General features: G+C 41.4%; 1 protein-coding gene across 1 annotated transcript in view; it reads left to right on the forward strand.

Moving 5' to 3' along the window:
* TNRC6C (trinucleotide repeat containing adaptor 6C) overlaps positions 1–17,671 on the forward strand; it is a 98,819-nt gene that overhangs the window by 40,616 nt on the left and 40,532 nt on the right. The window contains exon 4 of the mRNA XM_031044819.2: positions 3,907–4,233. Coding sequence (XP_030900679.2) covers positions 3,907–4,233 — 327 coding nt within the window. The remainder of the gene's footprint in view (positions 1–3,906; positions 4,234–17,671) is intronic.

The raw sequence follows: 17,671 nt of genomic DNA on the forward strand, positions 1-17,671 counted from the left end.
GGCAGCTTGGCCCTTGGGGCTGATTAAATGTCGAGAGCAGAGAGCAGCAGCAGCAGTGCAGGCAGCCCCTGCTGCCCGTATGCAAAAGGTTCCTGTCTGCTCTGCTTTTTTTAGCGTGCAGTTGGCTAAAACATGACGTCTTTGTACATTGTATGTTCTGCAAGGGATAGCCATCATCTCAAAATACATCCCTTGGAGGAAGGAGAAGGTCTGAGAGGCTTATAAAGAGGTTCTTAGAGCAGATATCACATGGCAGTTAATAATTAAGAATCCAGTGTAGACACTTTGAAGGGTAGGTGTTTCTCATAGTGCATAGCGAAGGACAATTGCTGTTTAAACATTGCTGAAGATGACTAATAAATAGGTGTGGAGGTTTTTCAAAGAGTCCGGACCTATTGTCTTTGCAACATATATTCCCCAGATGTTAATGCTGTATTTAAAGGCTAATTTCTAGCCTCATACAAAGCTGGAATTCGGGAACCAAACCTCTTCCTATGATGTTGTTCACTCTCTTTGCTTTATGTCCTATCAGTAGTGTAATTAAAAGGTTATTTTCTAGCTACCATGATTTGTATACACAGTGCTTGTGTAAGAGCTTCACTGAACTACTCTTAGAGATGTTGATGTGCAAAATAAAACCCACATTGCTGTGTTGGTTACAGAAAACCCAGTAATACTGACATGCAGAAATAGTGTTCTAAAATCTAATGGTTTTGGTATTTTGATTTGCTTTGTTCTTTTATCTATCACTCAGATACGTAGAAGGAAAGATTGTTTCTAACACTGAAATTGGATTTCTCTGGCCACACCTTTGCAGTGAAGCAGCTTTGTTAATTTACACTAAAGTAAAGGGTGTTGTGGACTCTGTGACTTGGATTAGTGATGGTTATATTCATATATATGCACACCTGTTTGGAAGTATCAGATGTGATAGATGGATACAGTACTGAGAATCTAATGTTTTCTAAAAGGCAGCCTGCCTCGCTCTCTGAAATACAGAATCCCAGACTGGTTTGGGTTGGAGAAGACCTTGAAGCTCATCCAGTTCCAACCCCCTGCGGTGGGCAGGATGTTTCCAATTAATTAATATTCCTTAAGAAAATCTTGGAACTGGGCAAACACTGACTCTGCTGGCATTGTGCCATTAGTGGATTTACACTTCTTTAATTCCATGGAAAAATCACTGCTTGGTTTAAGTTGGTTTAAATAATATTAGGGAAAGCTGCAGTTTCTCCCTTTGCCATGTGTTTGTCCCTTCCAGCCCTTTCCCCAGCTGACCAGGACCTTGAAGCACTTTGCTGTTGGATGGCAAGAGCTGAATGAGTTCCGGGAGAGGCATTTGGTGGCAACAGGGGACCGGTCCCCAACCTCACCTGGCCATGGCTTCCTGCCCTACCCCTCTGCCTCCTATTCCCTGGTGTTCCCTCTGCTCTGCTGGCACAAGGGCTGTGGGCTGGTCTGTTATCCCCGTAGGAGAAGCTTCCTGGTTGAAATGATTGTTTTTGTGGAGCAGACTGTGTCTGGAGTGTGCTTTCTCAATGTTGCAATCAAATTGCAAACAAACAGCCTCATCCTCTGCAGAAGTACAGAGTACAATGCTTGTAAATGCTTACGTCTTTATAATAATGGTAGTAATACAACAAGATCTCTAATTTTCCCATTCATCAATGTTTCAGGCATTCAGAGGATCAGTTTCATAGATTATACTTTTTTTTTGAAGGCCAGGTATAATGGTATAATCAACAGGACTTAAAAGAGACTCATTTAAACTAAGTAATATTATATATTGATGGGTGGCAGATGTATACTGAAAGCAAAATAGTTTTCACATACATATCAAATATGCAAATTTGAGATTTAAAATTAATTATTCTGCATTTTTTGCTATTTTTAAGATTTTTTTAATCTACTTTTTTAATTGTCAAAGTTTTAGGATACACTTTGTGAAGCTGGTGGTATATTTTGAAAAAGCAAAGAAGGTTTTATTTTATTCTCTGTTCTTCAGATATTACTGGTACATTTTTATATATTCAGAGTTCCTTTTTTTGTGATAGAAATAAGCAAAGGTGAAAGGTTATTTAGGCTTCCCAAAGGCAGAAGCAAAGTGCTGATGTTTGCTGTCAAACTTGGTGTATTTTCACTTGTCCAAACCCCTGCTTGTTTTGAAGCCCCCTTTAACAGCACCATTGATGCCTGTTAACTGCTGCTGCTGTGGACATCCATCAATTCTTCAGGTGTCTCAAACCCTGGAGCAAGGCTCAGTACTGGGTTTATGCTATATATATATATATATATATATATATATATATATATACACAATGATATGAGGTACAACTTTGCACTTGTTGGATATGGCGTGTGATGAGCCGGAGGAATACTTGGTTCTGCATGTCTAGGAAGCCCAAATGGCTTCTTCTGGGTGACTTGGTAGGTGCTACCAAGTGAGCTCAGCAAACCAGTGTGTGTTCCCAGCCTTGTGTCATGTCGTGCCATGCCACTCTGCTCCCAGTATCGTCATCCCAACAGCCTTGTGGCTGTGCCCCAAGAGACCCAGCACTGCTGTTTTCTCTGCACCAAGCTGTGCTGGTAAACCCCACCTCAGACTCGGGTGGCCCTGGCCTGCTTATTTAAGGCAAGGTTAATATGGGGCTTATCAAAGATACGCCAGCAGTGCAAATGTAGAAGACTGGGGTCTTGAAATGCTTTATACAAAGACCACAAGAAAGCGGAAGCTTTGTGTGAGAGCTGAATAAGCTGGTGGATCAGGTCTCTTAACTTGTTCTTTTAGGTCATTAGGAGTCTGCAAATTTATGCTTTCTTGGGTATAGGTAGTGTGATTTGATGTTAGTATTAGCAGTCTCGCATCCAAAACTGAAGAACTGCAGAACCAAAAAGGCAGTGGGTGCTCTGGATGGGTGCAGTACCTTGCCATGCAGTTTAAATGAGATTCTGTTCAGTACTGAATTATCACATCTGCTCTTTCTACTCCTCCTGTTCTAAACCATACCAGTTTGTTTCAGTAAGGAATGCAAGGTTCACATACTGTAACAGGCAGTGCCTAAGCAGAGAATCACCAGATTTTATTCTTATTTTTAAAACCTTATGCTGTTTTAATTCCAGTAGTGTTTATAGAATACTGTATTTTGTCCTGGTACTAAAGAATTGGTGAAAACTATGGAAAAGAGTTGAGGCAATATTTAATATGTGAACTTGGTTGTGTATATAGGAATTGCTCAGCTGTCTGCTGATGTGCTCTCTCCTTGCCTAATGGGTACCCGATATATAGTAACCAGCATCTCTGTTCATGCTGCTTTCTCATGCAGCCTGTGGAGTAGGAAAGGTAGGACATAAGGCCAGAGTTTTCTACGGTTAAAACCAGACCTGTAGGCTCTCACAAGTTGGGACCTTTATCAGCTGTATTCTAGTACATTACAGCTGGACCAAACCTGGTTTTTTAGATGTAAGTTTCAAAACTGTTACATTTCAGGACGCTTTGTACATAGTAGTGCACTAACCTGACTTTTGATCCTAACACTTTTATTTAGAATGTATTCTTTATGTATTTTACAGTCCATAGAATGACAGGGCAGTTTGTGTAGAAGGGGACCTTAAAGCTCATACAGTTCCACCCTCCCCCACAGGCAGGGACACCTTCCCCTAGAGCAGGTTGCTCCAAACCCCATCCAACCTGGCCTTGAACACTGCCAGGGATGGGGCACCCACAGCTTCTCTGGGCACCCTGTGCCAGCACCTCAGCACCCTCACGGGAGGTAAACCCTCATGAATTTTGCCAGCTGTTTGGGAGGGTGAAAACCATTATCTGTTTTCTCAGGTACAGAATAAACCCCACCAAACACAACTTTTCTGATACTAAAGCCATTTCTGGTTTTGTTCTTTTCTGTGTAGTGCCAGAACCTATTAAGACCAGTTTAAGCCAGCCCCAACCTGCCGGTACCGGTACCAGTACTTCCACCAGCACTATTACCAACAGCAGCAATGGCAAGCGTGCGTCTGCAAATGGGCAGCAGCCAACTGCATCCCGTTACCTGCCTCGTGAGGTGCCTCCACGCTTCCGCCAGCAAGAACAGAAGCAGCTCCTAAAGCGGGGCCAGCCACTGCCCGCCGGGACTCTGACCGGCACCAGCCCAGTGCAAGGAACTGGCCAAGCAGGGGCAAGTCCTCCTCCGCAGCAAGGAGCAGGTGGACAGCATCATCCCAGTAAGACCCAAACAGGTAAGAATTGGAGCCCAGTGGGGTATCATTTCCTTTACGTAGTTCTGCACTCCACTGTTAGCACAGGTGTTGCAAAAACTTAAGGAATGTTCAGAATTGTCTTAAAATACCACGATTTCCAGCCAAGTGTATGCTCTTTTTTCTTGCAGAATACAGTGTGTAATTTCCAGGATCCTGTTTGAAAACCTTCTCTTACCTATTTAGATGCTCAGACCTGTGGGGTTCTCTTGCAGTTGTTTTATGTTTCTTTGATAGCTATAATGGATGCAATCCTCAGGAAATGTAAATATTTCTTTAGTGATCATTCTTACAGAAGCATTGTTGATTTAGGTATTTCCAAGATTTCATATATTGTTTTGGCAATTTTAACGCCGCTTAAAGATAATTTTGCATATAATTGTAGGAAAATAAGAAATAGGAACTTGGCTTATGTTGTGACACTTCTATGCGTTTGCCTGCCTATGCTCTCAGTTGTTATTTTCACATTAGGAAAATACTGAAGCTGCTAATGAGAAAAGCAGCAGCTCTCTTCTTATTTGCCCTTCTGTGCTAGAGATCATGCAGCTTCTGCAGTGAAGATGAGCTTAGCCAGTGTTTGGTGTATATCACCTTTTTCATCGTGCCTTTGTTGTGTATGTCATGTTTGGCAAAGCAGGGAGTGTTCTAAGATATAGTTATCTATGGCTTAGAAAAGGTTATCTGCAGTAAGTCCCACAAGAGGGTTTGATTTCTTGGATATTAGTAATTTCTGTATGATCTCAAGTGTTGCTCATTATCACTCATTAATGTGTCAAACATCACAAAATTTGGTTCTGAACTGTCTGCAGGTTTTCCCTTTGGGCATTAATGAATCTTTCACTATTCTGCTGTACTTGCTGCTGAGCTGAACTCCAGCAGAGAAAATTATTTGGTGTTGTCCTTAGAAGTTCTAGTTAGATAAGAAAATCGCCACTCTTGGAAATGAAAGCTTTTATGGTTATTGAGATGCATTTGAACATATTCAGCTACTTACTCTCCAGAAAGAGAAATATGAAAAGGCAAAATAAAACAATAGTTTATTTACTTAAATGTTGGCGTTCTTAGGGAGGAAACAGGTTCTACTTGTAGTCTTGAGTATCTGAGTTTAGTGAGGGGGAGAGTAACGAGTTCTCACCAGTTAGAGCAGCATTCGCTTTGCAAAGCATAGCAGCAGGGATGGTGGCTGGCAGTTACGGCTCCTTTTTGATTTGGAGATGTTTGTAAACTGTCAGGCTAATCTTCTATGTTAGATTAATATATATGTTTATTATTTTCAGAAATCCAGTAGTATTTCTATAGTTGAGACAGATTGGCAAGCTCAGGAGGCTCACGCTGTCTGAGGGTCAGTACTAGACGTCTTCCAAACATCATTATAGACGTATCTGAAACATCCTGGATGTTTAAGAAACATGCAGTAAATCATTAAATGAAGTCTACCATAAATCATAATATAATCCATAAAAGAATTTGACTTGAAAGAGTGCAGCATTAGCTCTCTGACTTGGATCTTGCTGGATGAGTTTCTGTCAGAGGTTTTAGACTTCTTTTCTTGAATCCTATTTGAACTTGCTGTATAAAATAAGCACTAGTTGCCAGACTAACAAGCTACAGAAACTGTCAGCAGATGTTTTACGCTGTTGAATTACTTTGAGTTTTTGTTCTTTTGTTATTATTGTGTTAACATTGTAAACAGAATGCAGTGAAAGCTGATACAAATGAGAGGAAGAGGAGTGCAGCCACTTTTCAGTTTCATATTGTGTTCCATATTGCACAAAGTTAACCTGTATCAAAGTCAGGAATCACTTGAAAGTAATTAGTGCAGAGTCAGAATTGTCAGGTCATTGTTTACTATGTAAAATCATAAGAAAAGCTTTCAAAGGCACCAGAGAATCCATGCACAGTTTTTGGAGCAGGGAAGAGAATCTTAGACAAGCTAAATCCTTGTCTGCATTCTTAAGTCTGCTCACAGAAAGAGATTGTGTTTTAAGACTGAAATGGTTGCATCTTCCTCATAGACAGAGCTTGCTGAGTACTAGAGCTCATTTAGTTTTCTTTCCAGTAGGTGGAGCATCAGTTCACTTACTATGAGCAGGAGGGAAGATGAAATCTAGCTCAGGTTATAATGACAATATGCCTGGCTGCTTGATGAGGCTGGGAGGAGTGTGGAATATCTCACTTCAGAGACACCCATGTAGCCATGAACTACATATTACTCCAGTCTTACTCTGTCTCTCTTACTGGCTTTGTCTTCACCTTGACAAGCATAAAGAGCAAAGTAAGAATATCCAGGAAAGGCCAAAACCTATTCATCTCAGCTGTTAAGATTTGAGTGACTATTACCCTTAGCGATAATGATGGTATCCCCAAAACTTTCCAGCACTTAAGTTAGGAATTTTCCATGAAGTTTAATTCAAACTGGGTCATATTTTTGTGAGTATGAAAAGAAAGAATTTTAAACATGAGGATTCTCACTGAGCAGTACTTTGTCAGAAGGAAACTTTACCTTCCTCCTCTTTCCATCAATAGGAACTATATTGCTTTAAATGTCCCTCTGGTTCCCTGGGTATTTAATTTACTAAGATGTCTTTTCAAGTAGTTCTCAGGGGAAAAGAAGGGAAGGAACAAAAAGAATCAAAAGTTGTCCAGAAGAATCAGTGTTGGGTGCCTGCTGCACATACACAGGAATTTTGTCTGTCTGAACAGCACCTGCATTATAGAAGGGTGATCACTTAATGGCTGTTATTGGACATCTTCAAAGTGTGTAGGCAGTCAACAGCACCTCACTGCTTAGGGTCTTCTCCCTCTCTGGTAGCTCTGAGTGCCTAGCCAGAGCTTGCTAGACCTGGGCTGTGGACTGCCCAAGGAAGTCTCCATATGTGGCTTCATTGTACTCCTGATGAGCAACAGTAACTTTCTTTTTATGGATGACCTGGTATTAATCATGGAGCCAGGATTCTTGTACACCACCATCTTGTATCCAGAAGATCCTTAATGGAGATTCATGTCTGTAGCTTTTCTTTTTATGGGGTCATATTCCTTTAGAGTTAACTTGAAATTATGCGACCACATTCTTTCCAGGCCCTGTTTATAACTACCTGGATGCAAAGAATGCTGCTAGAGAGGCATTGCCAGCCTGTTCACTGTAAAAATCACATTGTTTTATCTCTGTATTCTCTTATTAGCAGTCTCTGTTATCTACTGCCTTGCCCTAACCAAAGCACTTACCAGAACTCTTTAACTGCAGTGTCATGAATTAAAAAGGATGTTCTGCCAATGTAAGTGTAGTGGGAATTAATGACCACTAATACATATTCCTTGTTGGGTTTATCATCTGGGAATACCAATGAAGTGGATGAGAATAGTGATTTTTTTGTTTCTTGTTTAAGGCAATCTGTAAAACATGAACTAAACAAACTTAAGAAATTAAGACATCTAAAATTTACAGACTATTTTAGAAACTTGCCCCTTGAAAACAGTCTTTTATTTATTGTTAACTATGATTAAACTGTTTTCTGCACGGCTTTAGGGCATTTTTTATAGAATAGTTACTTGTCTGAAACTTTATCTTGAGCTACAAGTATATTCTTGAGATGCTCCCTTGGTAATTAATCCTTTGCAGGATTAGGCCGAAGGAAAGGTGCACTTCATGAGCAATATTCTGGTATCTACTTGAGTTTGTTATTTTTGCTTAGAAATTGAGCTTTTTATCTCTTCTCTCCCCACTTTGCCAACTAACTCCAGTAAATATGGTGAATACTTCCTTCATTAAAGTGCGAGGCATTAGTGGAACGGACTTTTTGCCATGTGGTCTCAAATAATTTGGGTAATTTCTGAAAGCCACCATGGGAGATTAAAAATAGCAAGTAATGTATCCTCCTTTGTCTCTTTACAAATTGTGAAGTTTGTATAGGAGTCTCCAGGCAGCCCCTGTGCGTTTGATGATTGTAATAAACAAAGATCAAAAGAAATAAGCAGGTTTTCTTGAAGATGCCTTTTACTTTTCTGCAACTCAGCAATGTGAAACCAGCATCCATCAACTCAACAGGAACGTGCCGTGTCCTGCAGGAGCCATGATAAAACTTCAGTGAGTGTTTTGTGGAAGGGAGCTATAACATGTTTCCGAAGTCTTAAAAGAAATGAAAGCAAGTAATTCATCAAAATGCAAAACCACACAAGCATTGTGGAAACTGAAGAGTTGAGCTTTGAATTTGTGCTTTCTGTTTCCTGGGAAGTGAGAATTTGCTAGCAGTTACAGGTTTATTTTCCTACTGTGGGTTGATGCCCCATTCTGTGCTGAACTTTCTTCTTATTCTTATGAAGCTAGAAGCTCTATTTCATTTTTCAAGATTTCCTTAGCTGCAGTTTGCATGTTCATGCCTGTGGCACAGGTATGGTTGTGTTGGTGTTGCAGACAGTTGGAAGATGCTGTTGTGCGGCAGGTTAACTCTTCTTACAGATCTGTTTGTATTCATTTTATGTTTGATAATTTTTTTAGGAAGAAAGGTAAAAAAAGCTAACCCTACTTACTGTTAAAATCATGTCTAATAATACTGATTTAGAACATAGAATCATAGAATAGTTAGGGTTGGAAAGGACCTTAAGATCATCTGGTTCCAACCCCGCTGCTATAACTGTGGGTTATTTAGAGTTACTTCTGATAGGGCAGTTCTATGCAATTGCAAAGTCAAATTTGGAGAAAAGTTTTAGGGAGAGATAATGTCTTTCCTAAACCCAGTCAATATAGTTGGAAAACACAGATAAGCTTTGACATCCAGGTGTTTCCTTGGAGTAGTGACCTTCATGCTAAAAGCATGTTTGAACGATGGCCCAGTTTAGCTCATTGTACACTGTGCTGATGCTAGGTAAGGCCCATGTATGCAGAAGTAGTTCTGAAGTGTATGAACAAAGTCTCATTTCAGCAGTTTGAAATAAGATTTAGCTCGATTTCCTGACATCATGGCAAATAAAGCATGTGAAAACTGCCTTTATGGAAATGGTTTGCTGAATTTTATCTCTTTGGGCCCATATTCTGTAATTCCATTAGCAGCATATCTTTGCTGGCTGAACATTGCTGTGGTTTTTGCTTTTAGTTGGAAAGTTACAAAATTAAACCAGGAAACTTTAGAAACTGACTTATTGTGGATCTAACATTTTATATGGAATAGCTACACTACTAAATGCTATAAAGTAGAGATCAGGGATTAGACAGTACATTTATTCCTCTTGCTTGCACACTTTGTAATTTCATACTGTATAGCAAATACACTTTTTAAAGTGTACTGCATAATACCTGGAACACATGCTGTGTTGTAGGTTTTAATCTCAGGTGAAGGAACTAGCATGGTGATATTCCTTTGTGAACACAAGAATCAGCTATTTATACTACTTCTGTGGAAGGTAACTGTATATAGCAAACACATAATGCTTATTATCTATATTAAAACTCCTAACAGCTTCCAGTGTTTGCATCACTTGACTGGGTGTTAGCCATGAGCAGTCCACTGTACAGCTCATCACTGTACACAAAGCTTCTGCAGTGTGGCTGTGTAAAAGTTCTAATAGGATTAGATCTGATGTTATGCTATTTGTATAAGAAAGCACAAAAATTAGTAGAATTTGTTTTGATTACATCTTGTCTCATGGAATTAGTGTTGTGAAGGGATGCTCGGGTACTGCAGAGGTTGCATGGGTAGGGACTGTGCTGCTTTCTTATTTTGTTCCTGGGGGCTTTGTTTAGCATTTGGTACCCCATGTCCCTGGAAATCAGGCACTCTTCCCAAAGGTCACTGGTGACAGGTATATGTTTAGACAAAAGGAAGTTAAAAACCATTGTACAAGGACAAAAATGTAGCAGTTAACATGGAGATGGGATCTAGGCAGTACTGCCTGGATGTGCTCTGGAGTGATGAGCATACTCTGAAATGCAGTAATGAGAAAGTCTGTGGGAAGTGAGGCTCAGCCACAAAAGGGTTTTGTCTCCCATGTAAATGTTGAGAAATTCCATATAGTGCTTTGAATATAGATGGAGAAGTAGCAGGCTCTGTGTAGCACAAATACAGGCATTATGAATGAAAAATGATGGTAAAACCTCATCAGTAAACTAATCTTTGGAATGAATTTTTCTGCATTGTGTATGTTATCTGACATCAGGCAGCCGAGCATGAAAAATAAATCTGCTGCTTCAAATTTATTTGTCAGAGATTAGAATTTTTTACTGGGAGAAGGAAAACCAGGCATCTATAAAGGCTAAATAGCTGAGATGCCTTTAGAGTTATGCTGTCCTCACTTCCAAAGAGTGGGGCGGGACAAAAGCACAGTGACTCAAAGGCCACTGCTTTTGCTTTAGAATCATAAACCTGCATCCTACATCCAGGTTTTACTGTAGATGGCTGTGCTCTGCTGTGAGCCAGAGACATGAACTGCCAGGGTGTCTGCAGGGAAAAAAGGTTGGGAGGCAGAGTCTGGCAAGTTGTTAAACTGTGCAGATGGCAGTTTTCTGGCAAACCATGTGAAGAGGCTGAGTAGCAGGACCTGTCTCTGGTGGTGGTGAAGTCAAAAATAGAAAGAAATGAAGGTCAAAGTGACCAAGAAATCAGAGTTTGGTCCTTGGGAAGAGCAGAAAGGGAGTAATGTCACGTGAAAGTTCTTGGAAAGCTGAATTGGTACAGCTCAGGAAACAGGTATGATACTACAAGAAACACATAGAAAACCAAAGATGCCTGTAGCTTTTTTTGGGGGGGAAACCCCAAAACCAGCAAGAAACAGTGAACAAAAATACAATGTTTCTGTAAGTGCCTTAGTAGTAAAAGGAAGGCCAGTGGAAATGGTCTGATGATCAGCAGGAAGAACCATTGATAGATGGCATCAGTGATACTTGAAATGAGTTTTCCCTGCATAAGTAAACTAATGATAGATGTAGAACAGTGAGTTAGAGTATGTAAGGAACTCAAATGTTAGCAGGTGTCTGGAAGTGCTGAAGTTCATAGTGGACTGCATAATGGATGTGTTGGAGCACTCTGGCCCACTGACATTCCTTCAGAGTGTGAGAAAATGAGCCAAACAGTATTGGAAGGTGAGAATGAAGAAACTGAGGGATTGCAGATCAGAGTAATCTGCTAGAATGATACTAGAAAAAATAACCAAAGCAGCTAGTTTTGTGCATTCAAAGCTTCACAAGAGAAGGACAGAGCCAGCATAGGTTGGTGGAGAGGATGTCATGCCAGTGGAGAGTAGTTCCCTCTTGGGTGCAGCAGGCGAAATTAGAAGGGAGATCATGCCCTAGAAGTCAGCTTTGCCCTGCCTGCGGTAGCACCTCAGCAGACTTTCTGTGTCATGGTGCAAATAAGTGGGAAGTATAAGACAAAACTATTGTGAGAAGTGTCACAACTGCTCAGGGAGATGTAGACAGGGAGCAGCTATCAATCCTTCCCAGCAGGATGAGAACATTTCAGTGAGAGTGCACATTTGTATTCTTCAATGTCTGCATCAGTGTTTTGGCTATAAACAACAGTGGTGACAAAAATGTGTAATGGAATGAGAAATAAAAGGGAAAAGTTCTTTCTTTTGGCCAGACCAGCTCCGTACACAGACATGGATATGTGAGTATCACAGTGCAGATACGGATCTGGAGTTGGTCACAGGGTAAATAGATTAATAGTGTCACACTGTTGTAAAGAAGACAGACGCACCGAGGGATGAGAACAGTGCTGCTTTCCATGAGGTACTTCTGATAAGGCCTCTGAATATTGAGTTCACTTTAGGGGTGGTACTGTGCCTTGAGAAGGAGGTAAAGCAGTTGGCAGAGGAATGCAACAGAAACAGGCCTTGCAAGGTGTGAAGGAATTGGAGCTCCTAAGTCAGAGGAAGAAGACTGGAGTTATAAATGCAAGAATACCTAAATGACTGCTGCAGGGAAGAAGTGATCTGTTCTGTATGCCTGTGATGGATCAGATAAGAAATAATGGACTTGAAATTTCAACAAGGAAGATTAAGGTTAGACATTAGGAAAAACGTGCCAGTTTGAAAGCTGTCTGAAGAAGTGAGATAGAGCACTTGGCAATATGCAGTCTCCGTTGCTGGAGGGCTTCTTCCTTGGTGGTTTGGGTAGATGTCACCTAGTATGTATCAGGAATGGTTCCTTGGATCAGGTGAGTGTTCTGCATGACCTCTCAAATCCCTTTTCCACTGTGCAGATATCTGTAAGAAGTTCAGATTTCTCAGACACGTGCCCTGTCAAGATTGCTACAAGATGGGGCTCATGGAAGGGAGCAGATGCTCTCTGCCAGTATAGGCTGGAGTGGGAGCTGTGCTTTATGTTCCCTCAAACTGGTGTGGGGTCTTGCATTGCCTTTCTGTGTACTCCTGACTGGTAAAAAACATCCCCTTGAAGAGCTGCCCTGTGTAAGTACCTGCCTGCATGGAAGTTGATTACAGGAAGTTTATGTTATTGAATACAGGGAACGTGGGAATATATGATATGTTCTCTTCCAGTTTCAACACATCATGTTAATTAATGGGAATTTCAGTCATGTATAGCTGGTATTGAAGGAATGTAATAAGCCACAATGATATTGTCAATGTAAAGTTACTGCAAAATTGACTCTCCAACTTAGTTTCTGGTTGCATTTGAAATAGCTTTCTGAATGGAAACTAACCCAAGCAGGTTAGATTTTCATTCATCTCGTGCCTTTAAAATGAGGTTGAACCCAACCAGCATTCAGATACTACTGCAAAGAAATAGAGAATAAACATCTTCAGAAGGAAACCAGCTATTTTCAGGGGTGTTTCAGTGGAACAGTTCTTGAGCCAAGAATAGCAACAGCAATTGTGCTTTGGTAGCGAAGTGGCAGCAATTCTGAGAATGCAGCCAACCCTTTAAAGAGACATCAGTGATGTGTGACCTGGTGCAGGAGGGACAAACTGCACCAAGGAATCATAGAATCATGGAATGGTTTGGGTTGGAAGGGACCTAAAAGCTCATCTAATTCCAACCCCCTGCCATGGGGAAGGACACCTTCTACTAGAGCAGGTTGCTCCAAGCCACAGCAGATTGAAAACGTGCTCCATTTACTCGGTAATTAATATGTATTTGGGGCAGATAGGAGGAGGAAGACAAAGGAAGTGAGAAGGGGAAATAATTGTAGGGGAGTGTATTGGTCATACTGAAAGTTTATCTGTAAATTATCCTCTTAGATTTGTGTGTATTTTAACTAACACAAATTATGTGTATGTATTGATAAAAATCCTCTACTTGTGTTCTCAGATTTTGTGATGTTATTTAGGTCCTGAAAACATTAAGCTGCTCCCCCTTCTGTTCACACTTTGTGTGTTCATATGTCTTAAAGCAAACCAGCACTCCGCACTTGATGAAAGATGGTCGGTCCCTGCTTCTGCAGGAGGCAGGAGTCGCCCTGATCCATGCTGCAGGAGGCAGGAAGGAGTCCCTGATCCATGCTGCAGTATTAGAGCAGTTCTAGGCGTTTATAAACAACAGCGCCTTTGATTAATATGCTCTTGTGTTTGCCACTTAGATCTGTGTTGGATAGAGGCTGGGAAGTCATTAAGGGCTTGGCGACACGCCAGTGTACATCTGGGGCTTGGTCTGCTGCTGGGGTGGGAGCTGGCGGTGGGGCAGGAGGAGGACAGGGGCAGGAGCTGATGGTGTCGGGCAGGAAGGAGGATACCGGGCAGGAGCTGCTGTCAGACAGGGAGGAAAATGCCGGGCAGGAAGAAGGAGCTGCTGTGAGGGCAGGGAGGAGGAGGACCATGGCAGGAGCTGCTGTCGGGGCAGGCGGTCGGCAGTTCTTCTCTTGGCTGACTTTCAAAAGCGGGAGAAAAGCAGCTAGGGTGCTAATTGTAGCTGGGTCCTGAAGTGAAAATGTTTTGTGACAGTTGAAAGAATTTAAAGAGGAAGGAAGATCGGTTTAGTGTCAGCTGCAATTAGATAATCAAAGCTTAAAAATCCTACTCTGTTGATACCTTCACCCAGAGTTAAGGAGCGGAGTGAGGGGAAGGGGGAGGAGGGCTGTGCGTGGAGAGGGCATTTCCATAGCCAGTGCAGCCGAGGCCCGGCCGAGCTTGCAGGTTGTCTGGGCGCACGCTTGCACAGAGAGATTTTCTTGGCAGCTCTACAGGATGAGGCTTACTCTGTACACAGCCGACATATTGAAGCCGGGAGCCCTGGAGAGCGTAGATGCAGGAGTAGAAACAGCTCTGCACACAATGTAGCGTCTCCTAGGATGGTTGGGCGGCTCCTTTCTCCAGGTATTTGATTACCCATCAGCCCTTTTTAGAGCCAAAAAAAAAGAGAGAAAAAGGACGAGAGAGAAAGTAACCCTAACCCTGAGAAAATAGCATCTGGTTCTGTTAAATCAATTTCTTACATAACATTTCAGCGGAGAGCAGCAGCACAGCGTCCGCAGCTCTTGGCTGCGTTTCAGGTTTGATAAAATGGCGTCTTCGCAGCGAGCTGCTTGCTAAAGATATGTTGCACTGAGCAGGAAAAAGGAAATGCAATTGTTTGGTGTTTTCGACTGCTTTTTGTTGTGGAGAGGTGGTGTTTGGTGGAGTCTCTGCTAATAATGAGAACTTGTTTTGGTTTGGCTTCTTAATGCGTTTTAAAAGCTTTCAGCATCAGAGGAGAGGAACTACATTTTAATGTCGTAACAGGATAACGGGCTTTGCCACTCGGGTACTTAACTGTGGTTTAGTTTTAAAATAAATAAAGCTGCTTTATTCAATGCTTCCATCTCTTTCCTGTCTTTTCCACATTATGTTATGCTATTCAAGGTTTCAGCTTCCTCACATCTATGAGACTTGCTTTAAGGAGCTAAGTGGCTTCAGAGAGATGGCAGTTTTCAGATCTGTCTTCTCCCTCAGCGTATGGAGAGAGTTGGATGTGGCAGGGAACCTGAAACATCAGCACTGTAATTCCCAGATTTTCTCCTTTCCTGTATTTCGTTCTTTAGAATAAATGCTTGTGTCATCTTTTCTTTTATGAAATCAGGCTGCATTTCATCAAGCACTTAAAATGTTTCTGGCAATTCCTATTTAATTTGGAAATTCATGTATAGCCTTTTAAAGGTCTGTTCATGTTGAATGGAAAAGTATTTCTCTTTTGGGAGGGGAGAAGGTCATTTGCCCTTTTTTCTCACTTCCTACTCAGAATGGCTAACCTTTGTATGACAAGTAAAATCCCCACGAGGGCTGTCACCGCCTTTGGGATCTTTATTCTGCATGTCACAGCAAAGAGCAACCTCACCTGTAAGCTGTCCTTTGGTCAGGACAAGGATGAGTCAATGAGGCAGGTTGTTGTTAGGCTGACTAACATGAACTGAAAAACAAAACTGGTACTATGAGAGGGAGTCACTGTTAGAGCTGATTTAAAATTGGATGAGCAAAACTTATTAATAGTGTGGATCTTATTAAACATTTATCCCAGGCTCTGCCATTCCACACCCTCTCATACATTGGTTCTGGATATTATACTTGAGGATGCATCATTTTACTGCACAGCATTTGAACTAATCACTGTAATGGAAGTTACGAAGATACAGATACCTTAACTTGTCTGAATAAAAATGAAAAGAAAGGTGATGATGTCATTTACAATAATAAGGATTGAAGTTTTGGGTCAGTTGCATGTATTTTGCTTTTCTAAGAAATCCATGCAACAGCTTTTCTCATTTTACTCTACTTGTACTTTACATTTGGAATCTATGTAAACATTAAACTGCTTTTGCAACTAATTACTCATCTTTATTTTCAAACACAGCCTAAAATGCTTTCTGTCTTTAGTAAGCACTAAGTTGAAGTTGGTTAAGTATGTTGGGAACAGTGTGTAGGGACAACAGCAATCTCCTCCCACCACCAATGACTCATTTGAAAGTCCATTTCACTTTGTGGGGTAGCAGCACTAGGATTTGCTAACCCAAAATACCTCTGGTTCCTGTTCCTCGTGCCATGCTGTGCTTAAATCTTTGCTCAGTTGACAGAGGGAGGTTAGAAATGGTTTTGGGGGACTGCAGTGCTTTTAGGTCTGATCTTTGCGTAAATAAAGAGGAAGTAATTATTAAGATTTTTTTTTAGTGTCCCGTGGGTTCCCATTTCAGTCTCGACAGCTTTGAAAATACAGGAAAATATTGGCAATTTTATGAAGAGTTGGTTTCCTGGAAAGTTGGAGGAAATCTGTGTGTTCAAAAAAACCCAACCCCAACCAAAGAAATTCAAGATTTCATCATGTAAAATACTTTGCTTTCGTTCTTTTCCCCAGATGTTTAAAGTCCCTATGGATTAAGTGTAAGACTGTGCTACTAGTTATTTAATTTATGGGAATTAACTCCTTTTGGTCTAGAGAAAATGGGAAAATATCTCTTGGTTGTTTGCTCCTAGAGGCAAGAACATAAAAATCACTCTCTTCAGGATCCATTCTGTACCCAAACTGTGAAGTTGTTTTGGCAGCAAAGTCGCAGCTTTTGCAGCTTTCTGTTTACTTTGTGAACTCTATTTTTCCACCCTGTTTCTTACAAGCTTTGTAGCAGCAGCCTTTGGTGTTAGAGCAGTTGTTGCAGGTCTTTGGCTTTGCTGTGATTTTTGTATCTCTGGCCTAGGAATGGTCCCAGCATGGTCCTGGTGATTCCAGAGCAGGGGAGACAGAGCACGGGTACACCATTGCTCACGGAATTACTGTAATCCCTATCCAAGTAATTCCTTAGAGGTTATCAGTGGTTATTGTTGAAGCCATAATCTGAACCTTGGTAAGAGGAGCTGTGCTGATAATACATAAAGAGGAATAACTATGGAGTTGCAAACCCTTGAAAAGCAAAGGGGTCTGAGCTGCGTGTGTGTGGCTTCCAAGCCAAACATACTTGGTGTGACACTGTCTGGAGTAGATGTGCTTATCCAGGCTGAGGCACTTGGCCATTTTCTATTTTTAATATGAGCATGGACATCTCTCGGGTTTTATACTTCTTCCCCCTGTGTGTTGTTTTTCCACCTTCTTGTTTCTCTGACTGCTCTTCAAAATCCTGTCTTATTTAATGAGCCCTTTTGCTCCCTGCTTTCAGCAATCTGTCTAGGCTGTTCTGTCACCTTCCTCTTCCATTCCCACCCCTTTCCATTACTTTCTGTCTCTAAACCTTGAGCCATGCTTTAACCACCACCTCTGGGGGAGAGGGAAAGGGAAAGGCAAAGATTAAACAAGCAGCTGCCTTTCATCTCTTCTGGTCAGTCTTGGGAGTATTGAGACATCTTGCGCTGGGCTCTTGATCCTTCTCTGCAGACCTGCCCTGCAGAGACATTCTCACACTTGCCTCGGGCAGCACCATCGTTCTCCCAGGCACTCACACATGTAGCTTGGGTTTCGGCTTTGACAAGACCTTTTTCATTCGAACAATGTATTTCAAGACACTGTTAAATCTTC

The sequence above is a fragment of the Melopsittacus undulatus genome, chromosome 11 (assembly GCF_012275295.1).
Source record: "Melopsittacus undulatus isolate bMelUnd1 chromosome 11, bMelUnd1.mat.Z, whole genome shotgun sequence".
NCBI lineage: Eukaryota > Metazoa > Chordata > Aves > Psittaciformes > Psittaculidae > Melopsittacus > Melopsittacus undulatus.